Source organism: Canis lupus, chromosome 25 (genome assembly GCF_048164855.1).
Source record: "Canis lupus baileyi chromosome 25, mCanLup2.hap1, whole genome shotgun sequence".
NCBI classification, from domain to species: Eukaryota; Metazoa; Chordata; class Mammalia; order Carnivora; family Canidae; genus Canis; species Canis lupus.
The window spans coordinates 40,693,411-40,713,322 of NC_132862.1; the positions used below are offsets into that span (position 1 = coordinate 40,693,411).

A 19,912-nucleotide genomic window follows, 5' to 3' on the forward strand; every position below is an offset into this window, starting at 1 on the left:
CAGTCTTCAATAAATGTTGCTGGGAATATTGGACATCCACATGCAGAAGAATGAAACCTGGCCATTCTCTTACAACATACACAAAGATAAACTCAAAATGGATGAAAGATCTAAATGTGAGACAAGAATCCATCAGAATCCTAGAGAAGAACACAGGCAACACCCTTTTTGAACTTGGCCACAGCAGCTTCTTGCAAGATACATCCATGAAGGCAAGGGAAACAAAAGCAAAAATGAATTATTGGGACTTCATCAAGATAAAAAACTTCTGCACAGCAAAAGAAACAGTCAACAAAACTAACAGACAACCTACAGAATGGGAGAAGATATTTGCAAATGACCTATCATATAAAGGGCTAGTATCCAAGATCTATAAAGAACTTATTAAGCTCAACAGCAAAGAAACAAACAATCCAATCATGAAATGGGTAAAAGACATGAACAGAAATCTCACAGAGGAAGACATAGACATGGCCAACAAGCACATGAGAAAAAGCTCTGCATCACTTGCCATCAGGGAAATACAAATCAAAACCACAATGAGATACCACCTCTCACCAGTGAGAATGGGGAAAATTAACACAACAGGAAACAAGTGTTGGAAAGGATGTGGATAAAGGGGAACCCTCTTGTACTGTTGGTGGGAATGTGAACTGATGCAACCACTCTGGAAAACTGTGGAGGTTCCTCAAGGAGTTAAAAATAGAGCTACCCCAGGACCCAGCAATTGCACTACTGGGGATTTACCCCAAAGATACAGATGTAGTGAAACGCCAGGACACCTGCACCCCAATGCTCATAGCAGCAGTGTCCACAATAGCCAATCTGTGGAAGGAGCCTCGGTGTCCATTGACAGATGAATGGATAAAGAAGATGTAGTCTGTATATACAATGGAATATTACTCAGCCATCAGAAAGGATGAACATCCACCATTTCTTTCGACATGGATGGAACTGAAGGGTATTATGCTGATTGAAATAAGTCAATCGGAGAAGGGCAATCATTATATGGTCTCACTCATATGGGGAATATAAGAAATAGTGAAAGGGATTTTAGGGGAAAGGAGAGAAAATGAGTGGGAAAAATCAGAGAGGGTGACAAAACATGAGTTTCCTAACTCTGGGAAATGAGCAAGGGATAGTGGAAGGGGAGGTGGGGGGGATGGGGCGACTGGGTGATGGGCACTGAGGGGGCACTTGATGGGATGAGCACTGGGTGTTATGCTATATGTTGGCAAATCGAACTTCAATAAAAAATAAAAATTAAAAGAGAAAAAAATTTAAAAAGTAAACCCAACAAACAAAGCAAGTGATTTCATTTCCACATAGAAAAAAAAAACATGTTAGCCATGTTTGTTAAAGACAAATTAATTTCATTGGCATGATAAGTAGGACTGCAATTTATAGCTTTAAAATTGTTTACGGATTTTTCTGACAAGCATGCATCAGATAGCAATAAGGAAATCATAGCAGAAATGCTCTGATCATCATCCATGAAAAAACAAACTGACAAGGGGTTATTTTTATTATTTTGGGCTTTTTTGGATTAAGGACCCTTAAGTTGGGAAGCAACTCGGTTCATGCTCTACTATACTACTTCAGGGCTTTTTCTTTCACTGGCTTCTACCTTCTAGTGCTCCACTTATGTCAGAGTTTCTCCAGATAGGAAGATCTCGACCTGCTTTGGCACGATGTGGGTCATATCAAAGGGCAGGTATTGGTTCAAAAGGCAGATTTCTGGGCTCTACCCCGCATTTCTCTTTTTCATAGCTCTTCTATGATGACACTGGACACATCCTACATTTCATTATTGTCTGTCCCTTCACTTGAATTTAAGCTCCTTAAGGGAGCCCTGGTTTCTGTGTCGTTGTTGTTCACTGCTGTATTTCTAGCGTCTAGAATATAATGCACACAACAGATACTCAAATATTTACAGAATGGTGGCGAACAAATCCATCTGTCAACAGCATGTTAAAATCTATCAAGTTATATATCTGATTTGGCACAAACTTATGAATTTATTCATTTTAAGTTTTAATTAATATATTATGATGCTCTGTCAAGGTCACTATGCTTCCCATGTGCCCTAACTTCTGAATAAGTCTGAAAACATGTCACAATAAAATACAGGTTTCCTATCACTTCAACCCCAAAATATGTCATGAATTTCTACTACCTACAAAAAAAAAGTGTACACTGCTCAGAATGGGTCTGAGACCCTCCTTGATCTTGTGCCAGCCTGCCTCTTTCACCTCTTCTATAACATTCTCTCCTGTGGGCTCAGTGACCTCTTATATATGTGCTTGTCTATTCCACTGTTTATACCTTTCTGTCAGTCAGGAATGCAATTTTACCCTGCTATTTTGCCTAAATGCTATTCATTTTTCAAGGCATGGCCTAAAGGTTACCTCTACATAAAGCCTTTTCCCCAAAGGCAGAGCTGAATTTAACTGTCCTGCGTGTTCCTCAAGTTTGCATACACCAAACAGCACAGTGCTTCACATACATTAATGGTCTCTAAGGACTTTTTACTGAATTTCCATAGGTTTAATTTTGAAGTAGGACAGAACTCACCAGTTGCAAAGTCTGGTTCAGAGTCATTAGCACTATCGCCATCACTGCCTTCCAGAAGAATCTTCCTCTGTTGTACCACAGCTTTTGATGCTGCTTTTCTTTTCCCTTCAACACCATGAAAATCATCTTCCTCAGTGATCTTGTCCAAATCTTCAGGGGAGGCATAAAAACCAATGGAAAACTTTTTGTGACAGGTAATACTTAAAGAACTGCAGAGCAGGCTTCTATCACATCTGTTGTTTTTATTTGCCCTGCCTCATCCCTCCGTGGCTTCTGAGAGACCACACAGTCCAATGTGGGTCAATCATAATACCTCAGTCTCCTGACAAGACAGCCCAACTGAGGATTCTTGCCCCAAGAAATTGTAAAACTGGAGCTGGGAAGATGAAGCCCCTTTTTTTCAGTGGTCAACAGCTATTGACTAGAAGCCATGGTAGTCATGACCCTCCCCCTGGAAAGAAGAAAACAGGTCTGCAGTAAAAAGGAAGAAAGCTAAAACACAAAGAAACAAAGGAGAAGAGGTGAAGGGAACCTTAACAAATTTAAGTATCTTGGTTCTAGCTAGCGTCAGGTTTTTTTTTTTTTTTTTAATTTTAATTCAATTAGCCAACATATAGTACATCATTAGTTTCAGAGGTAGAATTCAGTGATTCATCAGTTGTATATAACACCCAGTGCTCATCACATTCTGTGCCCTCCATAATGCCCATCACCCAGTTACCCCATCCCTCAACCACCTCCCCTTCAGCAACCCTCAGTTTGTTTCCTAGAGCTCAGAGTCTCTCATGGTTTATCTTCCTCTCTGATTTCTTCCCATTCAATTTTCTCCCCCTTTCCCAATGAGTCTCTGCAGGGTCAGGTATTTAAATAAAAGTTAGGAAAACAGCACTGTCAATAGAAAAAGTAAATTTCTTTTAAAGATTTGATTTATTTATTCATGAGAGATACAGAGAGAGAAAGAGAGGCACAGGCATAGGCAGAGGGAGAAGCAGGCTCTCTGCAGGGAGCCTGATGTGGGACTTGATCCCAGGACCCTGGGATCACACCCTGAGCCGAAGGCAGATGCTCAACCACTGAGCTACCCAGGCATCCCAGAAAAAGTAAGTATTATTACTAATATCAAAACTTACCTAAATAATCACTGGCTACACTGCAATTAGAGATATGGGGAGCCTTATTCATTGTCCCAGTTTCGCTGCTGCCACATTTCCCAGTGCCTAAAGACAAGGAAGAGGACAAAAAGTACAGATGCATCTTAATCAGCCAATGAGCAGAAATAGGAAAATTGGTGCTCAAATGTAAAGGCATCCAGATACAGATAAATGATGCAGACTTATAACACAATGATTTACCTTGGAAAGGATATGGTTAAGAGTTTGGGCTCTGAAATCAGACTGAGACTTCAGTTGAAACATTGGCTATATGACCATTGGAAAGTTACTTATCCCCTCTAAGACTTAATGTCCTCATCGATAATACAGAAATAATAAATAGTGTGTGGATTAATTGGGATTATTGTGGGGGATTAAATGTCAACCACATGTAGGAATTGCTTATTGCCCAGCACACAGGAAACAGTCAATAAATATTAACTGTCATTTCTGTGTAGGCAGATACACACTCTTACTAACAAAGCCTCTTCAATCATTATAATAACCTTAAAATGATCTAAAGTATTTCAAGAGGACTTTTAGTCACAATAATTGGTACTATTAAATCCCATTACTATAAAGTACATTAATCTATGAAAAGTGATATTTCCAAGGAAATTCTGCTATGTATTTTACCATCCTTTACAAGAGAAAGATGGATTTCATTTCCTCAATTTTTAGATATAAAACAATTGTTTTTATGTTTCCTTGATTTCCTGATTACTAAATGACTCCCTAATCAAGAGTGTCTCATTCATTTCCAAAAAGAAGGCAATACTGACTTAAACATCTATACCCCTAAATAAGCTAATGAGCTAAAAATTATCCTCCATCATAAGTTAAGTCCTTTTGAAACTGTTTTGTTTCATCAAAAAGGTATTTTAAGTTTCAGTATCTTTTCCAGGAATAATGATTTCTGCCTCTGCCATCTGCTGCACAGGTGGCAGACAAATCAAAGGAGAAAAACCCAGAGAAGTCCAGAAGTCACACATCTCTTACTTCCACTGAGCTTGCTAACCAAACTAGAATCGTTAACTTTTATAAATAATAAAAATTACCATCAATAGGTCATGTTTAACTGATTTGAATTTTGAGAGAAAATAGTTGGATTGTTATGATTGTATTGATTGTATTGAATTGTATTGAATTGTATTGATTGTATTGAATTGATCTCAATTCATTTGATCAAGAGATTAAATCCCCACTATACACAAAAATCCAAGCTCATAGTCCATGACCACAAGTTTAAGTGTTAAGCAGAGATGTGTGTGTGTATGAGATTTATGCAGCAGAATAAGCAACTGAATCTAATTGTGCCCTCTGCAAAGTATTCCATTTGTTATCCAAAGTTTTAAAATTTTATTCTTTTCCTCTGTAAAGGCTCACCCAGAGAAATGATTATGAAAACAATAAGGACATAAAGATAAATATATGGAAAATAAAATTACTTTTATCTTGAGCCTCTTCCACATCAATGGTGACTGTCGGAAGTTCCTTCACTGATAAAGCTAGTGCGACTTCTAAGTCTCGCTGGTAGAGCTTGTCATCTAAAGCCATCCTGAGGTGAACACACAAATAAAAATGAGTTTTTAAAAATGCCAATCTCGACCAAATAGCAAAATCTGTGATTTTCCTGAATTACTATTTAAGAGCTGCTAACCTCACAAAAATGCTTTTAAATTGTAATCATGATCATAATTGACTTTAATGACAACACTGCTAAATATGTAGTAATGTCATGTTGCATTTAGCATAAGAGATTTACAAGAGGAGCAGCAAGTGCCATTGTAAAAAACTGTTCCCTTTCTGTGTAATGCCAATCCTCACTACCGATTCCAAGCACCTGCTCAACCTATTATAAAAGCTTGGCTCAAAAATCCACTTAGGAATCTTCCCCGACCTCACTTATACCTCCTTAGACAAGTATTATAGCTCTTCTACTAAACTGGTTTTTAACAAATCTGTTCCTCCTCATCTTGACTTTAACAAATTTGTCACCAGGTACTTACTGTGTATGCGCCACAACACTGGATAGAATACTAAAAGTACCCTCAAGGTGTCTGCAATTAATGAGGAATGTAGGGAAATAAGACACACTAATAATTATCCTACACATGTAGATTATTATGTTTCATATTGCAGTGGTCAAAAGCACTATGGTACTTGAGAAGAGAAATCAAATATTAAAAAGAAAAAGGTTACATAAAGGATAAAATATTGAGATGCATCTTTCAAGATTTATTATTTTTTAAAAAACAAAAGTTCTATTGAGATATAATTCATATAGTATAAAACTCACCCTTTTAAAGTGTACAATTCAGCAGTCTTTAGTATATTTAGAGTTGAGAAATCGTCACTGCTATCTAACCTCAGAGTATTTTCATCACCCCAAAAAGAAACCCTATATCCATTAGCAGTCACGCCCTGCTTCCCCCTTCCAACACCTGGAAACCACTAATCTACTTTCTATGGACTCACCTATTCTAGACATTTCATATTAGTGGAATCATACACATGGCCTTTTATGTTTGGCTGCTTTTGCTCAGCATGTTTTCAAGGTTCATCCATTTTGTAGCATATATCATCAGTACTTCTTTTCATTGCTGAATAATATTCCAGTGTATAGACAGACATTTTATTTATTCCTATTCACCAGTGGATGGATATTTAGGATGCTTCCATTTTTTGGCTATTATGAATAATGCTGTGAACCTTCATGTCCAAGTTTTTCTGTGGGTATATGTTTTCATTTCTCCTGGGTATATAATAGGCTGGGTCATGAATAATTCAGTGTTTAACATTTTGAGAACTGCTAACTCTGCTTTTCAATGTGGCTGCACCATTTTACATTCCCAGCAACAATGTATGAGAGTTCCAATTTCTCCATTTCCTCTTTAACACTAGTTATTGTCTGTCTTTTAGATTATGGCCATCCCAGTGGGTGTGAAGTACCATTTTACCATGATTTTGATTTGTACTTCCCTGATGGCTAAGGATGACAAGCATTTTTTATGTGTTTATTAGCCATTTGTAGATCTTCTTTGGAGAAATGTCTACTCAAATCCTTTGCCCATTTTGTAAATTGGGTTATTAGTCTTTTTATTGTTGAGCTGTAAGAGTTCTTTATATATTCTGAATACAAATCCCTCATCAATTATATGATTGGCAAATATTCTCTCCCATCTGTAGGTTATTTTTTTCACTGTGTTTGAAATGTAGAATAAGAAGCTCAAAAACAAAAATGAAAATAAGAGAAAAAGGTAAAGAGCAGAACACAGGGTAAATCACTCTAGGTTAATGAACTTTTCTAATACCCGCAGCATATCATATCATGCTGAACCATATCACGCCCCATGTTCCATTTGTTAATACTCCCCATCTGCCCATCTCCTCTCCATTATACAGGTTTGGGGCCACTTGGGACTTCCTTCCCTCATTCTCTCTTCTCTCTTGGTACTAACTAATGGAAATCCAGGATATGTCTACAAACTATAGGAACTACTCAGTGCTGGACAAGTCTCAACAATATAAAGAGGAAGTATCTTTTATCTGCATAAAAATTCATGGGTTTTAATTTTTATAAAACTATCCTTAGAAATGTGATTTTTAAAAAGTGGTCTTATAAGATTTGAGGACTTCAAGACAGGTACAGATTCCTATAAAATTAAGCTGTAACTCCTAAACTTTGTAATTACGATTGTCTTAATACTGAAATGATTATTTCCTTACATGTTTATGGATTTTTTTAAGGCAGGAAGTCAGAAGGGGATTAATAATGGTACATTCCTATTCTTCTACATGCACTAAATAAATAATACCTCTGACTCTGCTCAAGTAATAATTTAAGCCAAGAGTTTGAATCTGTCCCTCTTAAATTAACATATCTACTGTATATTTACTGTATGTCTTACCTCTCACCTTTTTTTAGGAGTTTTCTCTTGTGCTGGGATATCTTCCTTCTGGAGATTCTTCAGTTTAGGTTTCCTTGTTTCTAGTTTTAGCTCCTTTGGTGTTGTTCGGGGTTTCTTATTTAAAGGTGCAGTTGCAGAAACAAAGTCATCTATTTATATGTGAATCAAAAATAAAAGGATATATGAAATTGCTTTTCCTAAGTAAGAAATAAATAAAAACATTTTCTGATCAGTTGAAATTCATTACAGTATGTGTTCAAGTTTTAAACATTAAGAAAATTGTTTAACACCACAATGTAAAAAATGTTGGCATATTGTTTGTCTTATTTCCGCTCATGCTTTTCAACTTGGTTTTAGTGGCTTTTATTTATTAAACTATCAAGTCTAGTAAAGACAATTCACTAAAAAACTAATACAGTTCCATTGACATCTAACACAAAACTGCTGCTGTAGCTTTGACACTCATGCATGAAACATGTGTAAATAATTTCCAGGCACATGTAAGCTTAATTGCAGCATCAGTATTCATTAATACATGTTGTCTTTTTCAAGCTTCCTCATATAGGAATATGATAACCTGTGCCTTGCCCCACACCTCCACTTCATAATGTCTAGAACACAATTGGCAATTTATAAAAATCTGCTGACCTACTGATGACAGTAATAAAAAGCTACAAGTTTGAGTCAATATTTGTCCCAAATCTTAGACGCACTTATGGTTGAGTCCAGTGCAAGAATTAGGTTCCTCATACCTCAGATAACTAAACATTTAACTCACAGAAAGCTCTGGTGGTCTGAGAAATACAAAACCTAGTTAAAACATAATGGAGGGGCACCTGGGTGGCTTAGTGGTTGTGTGTCTGCCTTTGGCTCAGGTCATGATCCCACGGTCCTGGGATCAAGTCCTACATCAGGCCCCCCACTTCTCCCTCTGCCTATGCCTCTCTGTATCTCTCATGAGTAAATAAAATCTTTAAATATATTTTTTTTAACTAAATGTTTCTCACACTTTCTGACCAAAGTTCCCTAATAGCAGAGACAAAAAAAAAAAAAAATACATAACCCAATAGAGTATACCTTTCTTCAAGGTCTTGCTTTTTTTTCTTCCAAGTTTTTGTTTAAATTCCTATTAGATGAGGGAGGGGAAAGATGGTGGAAGTGTAGGGGTCCTCAACTCACTTGGCTCCACAAACTTACCCAGATAACTTTCAAAACATCCTAAACACCTATGAATTCGACCTGAACTGGAATGCTACAGAGAGAAAAGTCTTCGCTTCTAACAAGGTAAGAAGGCAAAAGTAAAAATAAAAAAGAATAAACTGAGGGAGGGGAACTGCAAGTAGCCAGGCTAAAGCAGAGAGGCAAAAGCCTTCAGGGCAGGAAAGCCCAGCCCTAGAGAAGCAGGAACTTTAAAAATCCCCGCTGCCAGAGTTTTCCCTGATGGAAAAGTGCTTAGGAGGGAAATCGTGCTGAATTGCAGGAGACGCAGTGAAGCCTCAAGACTCCCAGAGTCGCTATAAGAGGAGGGGCACCCGGGGGAAAAGCTCACTGCAAAGCGCAGTCCAATATGTGTAAAGGGTTGGAGTGCCGCCACCTTCTGGGGTACTTGGGAGAAGCCAGTTGGTTAGGTGGGCTGGCTCCGGAAAGGGGGTGGCTGTGCCCCGTTCCCTTTGGAAGAGGCGGTCCCCGGGAGCACGGGTCCACTGGCATAGGGTCTCGGATCCCAGGATGCCCAAGTGGACAAAGCCAGCGATCCTGTATTCCCCCTGAGACAGACAGAAGCAGGCAGGGCACAGGAAAGCAAGAACTCTCCTGACACTAGGCGCCTTGCAAGCTGTGAAGACCAGTGCACCTGTGCCTGCCCCCCCCTCCCCAAGGAGCACATAGGCCAGTGCAGACTGGGAGACTGTGGTTACTCGGGGGGAGCTCGACTCCAGAGCTTGAAATCTGACCACAGCGTTGTTGTTTTTCCTCTTTGTTTCACCCTGTGCCTAGGAGGGGCGAGGCCACCATGGCACAAAGCCTCACAGGATAAACAGCTCACACTAAGTCCAGCACCTGGTGGGGGCAGGGCATCTCCACCCAGGAACACACACCTGAGAATCAACACAGCAGACCCCTCCCCAAGAAGAACTGCTGGAAGGGAATTGCAAGTTTATTGACCAAGCAGCACTGGAAAGCTCCAGGACCGAGGGAAAATAGTAGGGTCCCTTTTTTCTTTTTTTTTTTCCCCTTTTTCCATTATGACTCGTTTTTATATCAGACTAAAAATCTCCAATATTTTTTCTCTTTTCCCACCTTAAATATTTTGCCAGCTCTTCATTTTTAACTTTATTCCTTTTTGATTTTCATATTTATACAATTACATGTCTTAGATATATTTTCCACTTCTGGATTCCCTTCAATGTATTCAATTTAATTTTGGTTGATACACGAGACATGGGTTTTTGTGTTTTTGTTTTTTTCTGCCACATTTTGTTTTTCAATGGTAGAAGTTAATACCTTCTAAAACACAATGAACATATATCCAGAACCAAGTGGAATACCATGTTGGTTCATTCTGTGAGATTATATTCTCTCTTCTGTCTCATTCTGCCCCCTCTTTTATCTTGTTATGTTTTGGTGGTCAACATTGGGGCTTTCTATAAGTATTGCTGGCTTATATAACTTTGGGATTTAGCATCTTCTAACATACACAACAAAATACACTCAGAACCAAGAGGATCACTCTCTAGGACCCCTCGGGCAGACTGCACTCTCTCTCCTCTACTACTTCTTCACCACTACCATCCCCCCTTTTTTTCTGTTTCCTCTTTTTCTTTACTTTTTTTCCTTTTTTCTCTTGTTTTTGATTTTTAGCTTTTGATTTTTACTATGTTTTAAAATTTGTTTTTCAACTTTAGTGTTCCTTTTGTTTCATTTGTTCTGTTCTTTATTTTCTGGTCTCTGACTCTTCGGAATCACCTAGGGTATATTTTACTAAGGTCATGGTTGATATTTTTGACTCAGCCCGCTCATACGGCCACTCTGCACTGGACAAAATGACTAGAAGGAAGAATTCACCAAAAAATTAAGAACTGGAAACAGTACTCTCTGCCACAGAGTTACAGAAATTGGATTTCAATATAATGTCACAAATTCCAATCAGAAGTACAATTATAAAGCTATTGGTGGCTCTGGAAAAAAAAGCATAAAGGATGCTAGAGACATCGTTACTGCATAATTGAGATCTATTCAGGCCAAAATGAAAAACAGATTAAATGAGATTCAATCCAAACTGGATGTCCTAACTGATAGTTAATGAGGTGGAAGAGAGAGTGAGTGACATAGAAGACAAGTTGATGGTAAGGAAGGAAGCTGAGGAAAAAAGAGAAAAACAATTAAGAGCCCATGAGGAAAGGCTTAGGGAAATAAATGATAGCTTGAGAAGGAAGAATATACATATAACTGGGATTCCAGAAGAGGTTGAGAGAGAGTGGTCCACAAAGTATATTTGAACAAATCATAGCTGAGAACTTCCCTAATTGGGGAAGGAAACAGGCATTTAGATGCAAGAGATAGAGAAGATTCCCCCCCAAAATCAATAAAAACCGTTTAACACCTCAACATTTAATAGTGAAACTTGCAAATTTCAAAGATAAAGAGAAAATTCTTAAAACAGTGGGAGACAAGAGATCCCTAACTTATATGGGGAGAAATATCAGATTAACAGCAGACCTTTCCACAGAGACCTGGAGGCCAGAAAGGGCTGGCAAGATATATTTAGGGTACTAAATGAGAAGAACAAGTAGCCAAGAATACTTTATCCAGCAAGGCTGTCATTCAGAATAGAAGGAGAGATAAAGAGCTTCCAGGATAGGCAGAAACTGAAAGAATATGCGACCACCAAACCGGCTCTGCAAGAAATATCAAGGGGGACCCTGTAAAAGAAAGAGGGAGCCCAAAGAAACAATCCACAAAAACAGGGACTGAATAGGTAATACAGTGATACTAAATTCATACCATTCAATAGTTACTCTGAACATGAATGGGCTAAATAATTCCATCCAAAGACGCAGACATCGGACTGGATAAAAAAAGCTAGACCCATCTATATGCTGTATACAAGAGACTCATTTTAGACCTAAGGACATCTCTAGCCTGAAATTGAGGGGGTGGAGAAACATTTACCATTCAATTGGTCCTCAAAAGAAAACTGGGGTAGCAATCCTCATGTCAGATAAAGTTTATACCAAAGACTGTAGTAAGAGAAGAGGGACACTATATTATACTTAAAGGTTCTATCCAACAATAAGACCTAACAATCACGAATATTTATGCCCCTAATGAGGGAGCTGCCAGGTATATCAATCAGTTAATAACCAAAGTTAAGACATACTTAGATAATAATACACTAATAGTAGGAAACTTCAACATGGCACTTTCTGCAAATGACAGATCTTCTAAGCACAACATCACCAAAGAAACTAAGAGCCTTAAATGATACACTGGACCAAATAGATTTCACAGATATATACAGAACTTTCCATCCGAACACAACTGAATACACACTCTTCAAAGTGAACGTGGAACTTTCTCTAGAATACACCACATACTAGGTCACAAATCAGGTCTCAACCGATACCAAAAGATTGGGATAGTCCCCTGCATATTTTCAGACCACAATGCCTTAAAACTAGAATTCAATCACAAGAAGAAATTTGGAAGAAACTCAAACACGTGGAGGCTAAAGAGCACCCTACTAAAAGATGAATGGGTCAACCAGGAAATTAAAGAATTAAAAAGATTTGTGGAAACTAATGAAAATGAAGATACAACCGTTCAAAATCTTTGGGATACAGCAAAAGCGGACCTAAGAGGGAAATACATCGCAATACAAACCTCTCTCAAAAAAATTGGAAAAAACTCAAATACACAAGCTAACCTCGTACCTAAAGGATTGGAGAAAGAACAGCAAATAAAACTTAACACCAAGCAGAAGAGAGATCCGAGCAGAACTCAAAGATATAGAGACTAGAAGAACTGTAGAATAGATCAACCAAACCAGGAGCTGGATCTTTGAAAGAATTAATAAAATAGATAAAATATTAGCTAGCCTTGTTAAAAAGAAAAAAAGACTCAAATTAATAAAATCACGCATGAGAAAGGAAAGATCACCACCAATACCAAGGAAATACAAACGATTTTAAAAACATAGTATGAGGGCAGCCCCGGTGGTGCAGCGGTTTAGCGCCGCCTGCAGCCCAGGTGTGATCCTGGAGACCTGGGATTGAGTCCCACGTCGGGCTCCCTGCATGGGGCCTGCTTCTCCCTCTGTCTGTGTCTCTGCCTCTCTTTCGCTCTCTCTGAATAAATAAATAAATAAATCTTAAAAAAAAAACATATTATGAGCAGATATACGCCAATAAATTAGGCAATCTAGAAGAAATGGACGCATTTCTGGAAAACCAGAAACTACCAAAACTGGAACAGGAAGAAACACAAAACCTGAACAGGCCAATAACCAGGGAGGAAATTGAAGCAGTCATCAAAAACCTCCCAAGACACAAAAGTCCAAGGCCAGATGGCTTCCCTTGGGAATTCTCACAAACATTTAAAGAAGAAACCATACCTATTCTACTAAAGCTGTTTGGAAAGATAGAAAGAGATGGAGTACTACCAAACTCATTCTACAAGGCCAGCATCACCTTAATTCCAAAACCAGACAAAGATCCCACCAAAAAGGAGAATTATAGACCAATATCCCTGAGGAACACAGATGCAAAAATTCTCAACAAGATACTAGCCAATAGGATCCAACAATACATTAAGAAGATTATTCACCATGACCAAGTGGGATTTATCCCCGGGACGCAAGGCTGGTTCAACACTCGTAAAACAATCAACGTGATTCATCATATCAGCAACAGAAAAAACAAGAACCATATGATCCTCTCAATAGATGCAGAGAAAGCATTTGACAAAACACAGCATCCGTTCCTCTTCAGAGTGTAGGAATAAAGGGAACATTCCTCAGCATCTTACAAGTCATCTATGAAAAGCCCACAGCAAATATCATTCTCAATGGGGAAACACTGGGAGCCTTTCCCCTAAGATCGGGAACATGACAGGAATGTTCACTCTCACCACTGTTAGTCAACATAGTACTAGAAGTCCTAGCCTCAGCAATCAGACAACAAAAAGACATTACAGGCATTCAAATTGGCAAAGAAGAAGTCAAACTCTCCCTCTTCAGATGACATGATACTGTACATAGAAAACCCAAAAGACTCCACCCCAAGATTGCTAGAACTCATACAGAAATTCAGCAATGTGGCAGGATACAAAAATCAATGCCCAGAAATCAGTGGCATTTCTATATACTAACGATGAGGCAGAAAAAAGAGAAATTAAGGAAATCGATCCCATTTACAATTGCACCCAAAACCATAAGATACCTAGGAATAAACTCAACCAAAGAGGTAAAGAATCTATACCATAAAAACTACAGAAAACTTCTGAAAGAAATTGAGGAAGACACAAAGAGATGGAAAAATATTCCATGCTCATGGATTGGAAGAATAAATATTGTGAAAATGTTTATGCTACCCAGGGCAATTTACACATTTAATGCAATCCCTACCAAAATACCACGAATTTTCTTTGGAGAGTTGGAACAAATCATCTTAAGATTTGTGTGGAATCAGAAAAGACCCCAAATAGCCAGAGGAATATTGAAAAAGAAAACCAGAGCCAGGGCATCACAATGTCAGATTTCAGGTTGTACTACAAAGCTGTAGTCATCAAGATATTGTGGTACTGGCACAAAAATAGACACATAGATCAATGGAACAGAATAGAGAATCCAGAAGTGGACCCTCAACTTTATGATCAGCTTTGTTGAATACAACAAAGCAGGGAAGACTATCCACTGGAAAAAGGACAGTCTCTTCAATAAATGGCGCTGGGAAAATTGGACATCCACATGCAGAAGAATGAAACTAGACCATTCTCTTATACCAGACACAAAGATAAACTCAAAATGGATGAAAGATCTAAATGTGAGACAAGAATCCATCAGAATCCTAGAGGAGAACATAGGCAACACCCTTTTTGAACTCAGCCAAAGTAACTTCTTGCAAGATACATCCATAAAGGCAAGGGAAACAAAAGCAAAAATGAACTAGTGGGACTTAATCAGGATAAAAAGCTTCTACACAACAAAAGAAACAGTTAACAAAACTAAAAGACAACCTACAGAATGGGAAAAGACATTTGCAAATGGCATATAGATAAAGGGCTAGTATCCCAGATCTATAAAGAACTTATTGAACTCAACTCCCAAGAAAGAAACAAATCCAATCATGAAATGGGCAGAAGACACGAACAAAAATTTCACCAAAGAAGACATACACATGGCCAACTAGCACATGAGAAGATGCTCCGCATCACTTGCCATCAGGGAAATACAAATCAAAACCACAATGAGATACCACCTCACCCCAGTGAGAATGGTGAAAATTAACAAGACAGGAAACAACAAATGTTGCAGAGGATGTGGAGAAAGGGGACCTTCTTGCCCTGTTGCTGGGAACGTGAAGTGGTACAGCCACTCTAGAAAACTGTGTGGAGGTTCCTCAAGGAGTTAAAAATAGAACTGCCTACGACCCAGCAATTGCACTGTTGGGGATTTACCCCAAAGATACAGATGCAGTGAATCGGCAGGACACCTGCACCCCGATGTTTATAGCAGCAATGTCCATAATAGCCAAACTGTGGGAGGAGCCTTGATGTCCTTCGACAGACAAATGGATAAAGAAGATGTGGTCTATGTATACAATGGAATATTACTCAGCCATTAGAAATGACAAATACTCACCATTTGCTTTGACTGGATAGAACTGGAGGGTATTATGCTGAGAGAAGTAAGTCAATCAGAGAAGGATAATCATCATATGGTTTCACTCATACATACAGGGAATATAATAGTGAACGGAATTAAAGGGGAAAGGAGAGGAACTGAATGGGAAAAATCAGAGAGGGTGACAGAACATGAGAGACTCCTAACTCTGGGAAACGAACAAGGGGTAGTGGAAGGGGAGGCGGGTGGGGGGTTGGAGTAACTGGGTGAAGGGCACTTGATGGGATGAGCACTGGGTATTATACTATATGTTGGCAAATCGAACTTCAATAAAAACAAACAAAAAATAAATAAATAAATTCCTATTAGTTAATATACAGTATATTACTTTATTAGAATTTAGTGACTCAACACTTATATACAACATTCAGTCTGCATCACAAGTGCTACCCTCCTCACTCCCCATCACCTATTTCACCCATCTCCTCTCCTACCCTTGCTCTGGTAATCATCAGTTTGCTCTCTATAGTTAAGTCTATTTCTTGGTTTGCCTCTCGCCCCCACTCCCTCTGCCACATTCATCTGTTTTGTTTCTTAAATTCCACATATAAGTGAGATCATATGGTATTTGTCTTTCTCTGACTTATTTCACATAGCATAATACTCTCTAGCTCTATCCATTGTCGTTGCAAATGGTAAAATTTCATTCTTCTTTATGGCTGAGTAATATACAATCCAGCAATTGCATTAGCAGATATTTACCCAAGGATACAAAAATACTAATTCGAAAGGATACATGCACCCCAATGTTTATAGCAGCATTATTTACAATAGCCAAATTATGGAAGAGCCCGAATGTCCACTGAGTGATAACTAGATAAAGAAAATGTGGTATGTAAGGTCTTCTTTTATTGTACAATTATTGGGGATTTCACATTATAATCTGTAACACATTTGTGTTTCAAAAGACAATGTTTTCCTTCTTAGGTGAAGGGAGAGGAGGAGACAAAGCCTACCATGAGAAACATAAACCTAGAATAGCTTAGATCTAAAGAGCCATTTCACCCGGCCCTGTTCGTTTATCACTTACGTACATAATTCTTGTCAGTTTAATTATCACCATAATCATCCCAAATGCTTACAGGATTTTTTTAGCCCTAACTCATATACAATTGGGCAATATGTTCAAGGTTAGAGTTCCACATGTCATAAACTCTGAGAAAATAAATAAATTTCCAAAATTTTAAAGCAAAAATACAAATCTCTACTTACCATCGCTGTCAGAGTTCTCAAACTGTGAGTAATTGACTGGTTTCTTATGCCTATGACCAAGAGAGAAATTTTTTAATTACATAAACGCCAATTTCTCACCTCCAGTCCTTAAGACTATTCACTACAGTCTTGAGTAAAGGAAAATGTGCTTCAATCCTCTTAAGAATACTTAAATTTGAAACAAAAGTTGGATTTTATGGTAGGAAGTTAGCATTAGCTGAAATAATCACAACTTTACTTGATACACCTGATAAAAAAAAAATGAATTCAGACAACCATCAAAGTAAAAGTAATCAACATCATTAACACAGTTGACATACGGTTCAATTGCTGTGGGGCATTTATAAATTCCTGTTTATGTATTCTCTTGTTTTGTATGTGCATTCTGTCGCCCTATTAAAGATTATAAACTTGAACAAACTGAAAGCTATTTTCCTCTCTTTTTTACTCTCCCCACAATACCAAAGTTCTTTATGGTATAGACACAGAAACAATGATGAATGACTTTGTACCTACCACCTGAAACAAATCTTTCTATTACTTTAGAGAGCCATTAGAAGAAAGTGATATTTGGCGTGCCTGGGTGGCTCAGGCCATTAAGTGTCTGGCTCAGGTCATGATTCCAGGGTCTTGGGATTGAGCCCCAGGGCAGGGAGCCTGCTTCTCCCCTCCCCTCCCCTCTCTGCCTCTCCCCGTGCTCGTCCTCTCTCTCTCTCAAATAAATAAATAAAATCTTAAAAAAAAAAAAAAGTGATATTTAAACTGGAGAAAATAAACTCACTTTCTTCTCCCTTCCTCTAGGCGCTAAATGTGGTTTTCTTTTCTACCTTCTGCCAAGTACCCAAGTGTGAATAACCTAGTAGGCCAGTTGTTCTTTCAAGCAGAATGGTGTTCTATGAAAAAAGAGGTCAGTTCCCAACTCAATCTCACAAGTGCTTTTTCTGAAGACAACCACTGTAGAAGTAGTTTATGTTTTACATTTCATTTCCTCATATGGAATATTCAAATGAAGAGTACTCTTGTTACTCTCCTACTCTTTAAAGAATTTGAAAGCTGAATAAAATATGAAAACCCCTTTAAAAACTGAAACTGAATAATAGTAAAATATAATAAAAACTTTAAAAAGAAGTATGCTCAACAGTTGACCTATAATGAATATGAGATTTCTTACTGCTTCATCAACATCACATTCTTAAGTGAAACTGGCTCTTTTTTTTTTTTTTTTTCCTTGGTTAGAGGGTTTCAGGAACCCTAAGGGTCTGCAGTATTTTGACAACTGCTATTGCAGACAAGGGGATTATGTCTTTGCTACTTGGGTGTTTAAAATAAATTTCAGACTTCATGTGCTCAAAATGGGACTTCTGATCCCCCACATCTCCTGAATCTATTTCCTTTCCTAGTCTTCCCCACCTCGGTTAGTACAAAGATCATCCATTGGGATCCCTGGGTGGCGCAGCGGTTTGGCGCCTGCCTTTGGCCCAGGGCGCGATCCTGGAGACCCGGGATCGAATCCCACGTCGGGCTCCCGGTGCATGGAGCCTGCTTCTCCCTCTGCCTGTGTCTCTGCCTCTCTCTCTCTCTGTGTGTGACTATCATAAATAAAAAAAATAAAAAGATCATCCATTCAAGTAGCTCAGGCTAAAAATACTGTGAAGTCATCCTTGATTCTTTTTCTCCCTTACCTCCACATTCACTTCATCAGCAAGGTCAGCAGTATCTCCAAAATACATCCCAAATTCATCTGCCCCATTCCATGTCCACTGGTAACACTCTATTCCAACCCACTACCCAAATGATAAGGCGGTTTCCCTGTTCCCATTCTTGTTACCCCATCTTCCATTCTTTCTCCACCAGGAGCCAGTGAATTTTATAAAACCAAAATTAGAGCTGTCTGCTCTACTTAAAACTCTCCGTTGACTTCCCATTGTCCGTAGGATAAAATCCAAACTCGGCAGGAGCTCTGTCCAGCTTTCCTCCTCCTAAAGCCTACAAGGTCCTCCCTACTCTGGCCCCTGCCTATGTGCCCTAATCCGCTACAATTCCTCCCACTGCTTGCTAATGCTACAGCTTCAGTGGCCTTCTTCCAGTTTCTCCAACAGTCAAGCTCAGAGCCAGATTTTCCCTGGCAAGCTCCTTCTCAGGATTCATGTCTCAGATCACGTCTTACCTTTGCAGAGAGGCACACCCTAACGACACTTTTTAAAGTAAGGCTCTCCTGCTCACTCTCTATCACTTTGCAGTATTTCTTTGCGGCCCCTCACCGCACCCTTGACTAGGATGTAACTAGTCACCAGCAGCACAGTATAGAAGTATATACACCGAGCAACTTTCCCAGTGAATGGCTGACTCTAGGCCTCCATAGCACTCCACCGTGGTTAAGCACAAGAATGGTTTCAAATGGTATAACGGAAAGCAGGGGGATCCGGAGCCGAGGATTTGGGTGTGTTATCCTGCCACTCAGTAGCTGTGCGACTCGGCTAGCTTGGCCTTTACGCCTAGTACTCTAAACAGATCAAAAATAGGGATACCTAAACTGCTAAAAAAAAAAAAAAAAAAAAAAAAAGAAAATTTGAAATGACACCTAAGTAGGCGCTCGGCGAAATGTAAAGCGCCATTCGAGTGCTAACACGACCAGGGCTTATTTCAATGGAGCGGGTCAAAGAATCCGCAATAGCTGTGAAGGGAGGCAAAGAGAAGGAAAGGCTGGTACGCCGGATGCTTCTGCGGATTCGGCGACTCTCGGTGGAGACCCGAGAGCTTCCCAGAAACCGTCCACCCCATCCCACCCGCGCTACCCTCGGCTCTATCCGGCCCTTTCCACCCAATCGTGTGCAGACGAAGCTCCCTACACCTTCCTCCTGCCTTTTCTCCCCGTCCTCGCTGCTGTCATGAACTACTCACCTCACAGGACGCACCATGGTCGCCTCCGCGACGGAAAACTCGCAGCTTTCAAGTTCCTGTTGGCAGGAGTGGCGGTTTCAATTCCCGCGCAAAACCAGACCCAGACGCTCTCCGCCCCCAGCCCCCAGCCGTCCAATGATTACCAGCCATCCTTGCCGCTGCGCATGCGCTCTGAGAGGACGCCGTGCCCAAGGCACTGCCCTTCCGCATCCGTTCTCCCAAAGCCGAGTCTCTGCTTTGCCGCTGCAACTTTCGCCACGACA

At 39.3% G+C, this 19,912-nt stretch overlaps 1 protein-coding gene across 2 annotated transcripts in view; it reads right to left on the reverse strand.

Moving 5' to 3' along the window:
- Positions 1 to 19,802, reverse strand: part of RAD51AP1 (RAD51 associated protein 1) — a 37,989-nt gene extending 18,187 nt beyond the window's left edge. The window contains exons 1-6 of one of the 2 annotated variants that reach the window (XM_072799315.1): positions 19,650 to 19,801; positions 16,749 to 16,798; positions 7,644 to 7,785; positions 5,174 to 5,283; positions 3,705 to 3,791; positions 2,575 to 2,724 (exon numbers count right to left, since the gene is read on the reverse strand). In XM_072799315.1, the coding sequence (XP_072655416.1) occupies positions 2,575 to 2,724; positions 3,705 to 3,791; positions 5,174 to 5,283; positions 7,644 to 7,785; positions 16,749 to 16,798; positions 19,650 to 19,666 (556 nt within the window). In that variant the 5' untranslated portion in view covers positions 19,667 to 19,801. Of the gene's footprint in view, positions 1 to 2,574; positions 2,725 to 3,704; positions 3,792 to 5,173; positions 5,284 to 7,643; positions 7,786 to 16,748; positions 16,799 to 19,649 lie in introns of both variants that reach the window. The other variant, XM_072799316.1, reaches the window with a different exon arrangement.
- Positions 19,803 to 19,912: the final 110 nt, after the last annotated feature.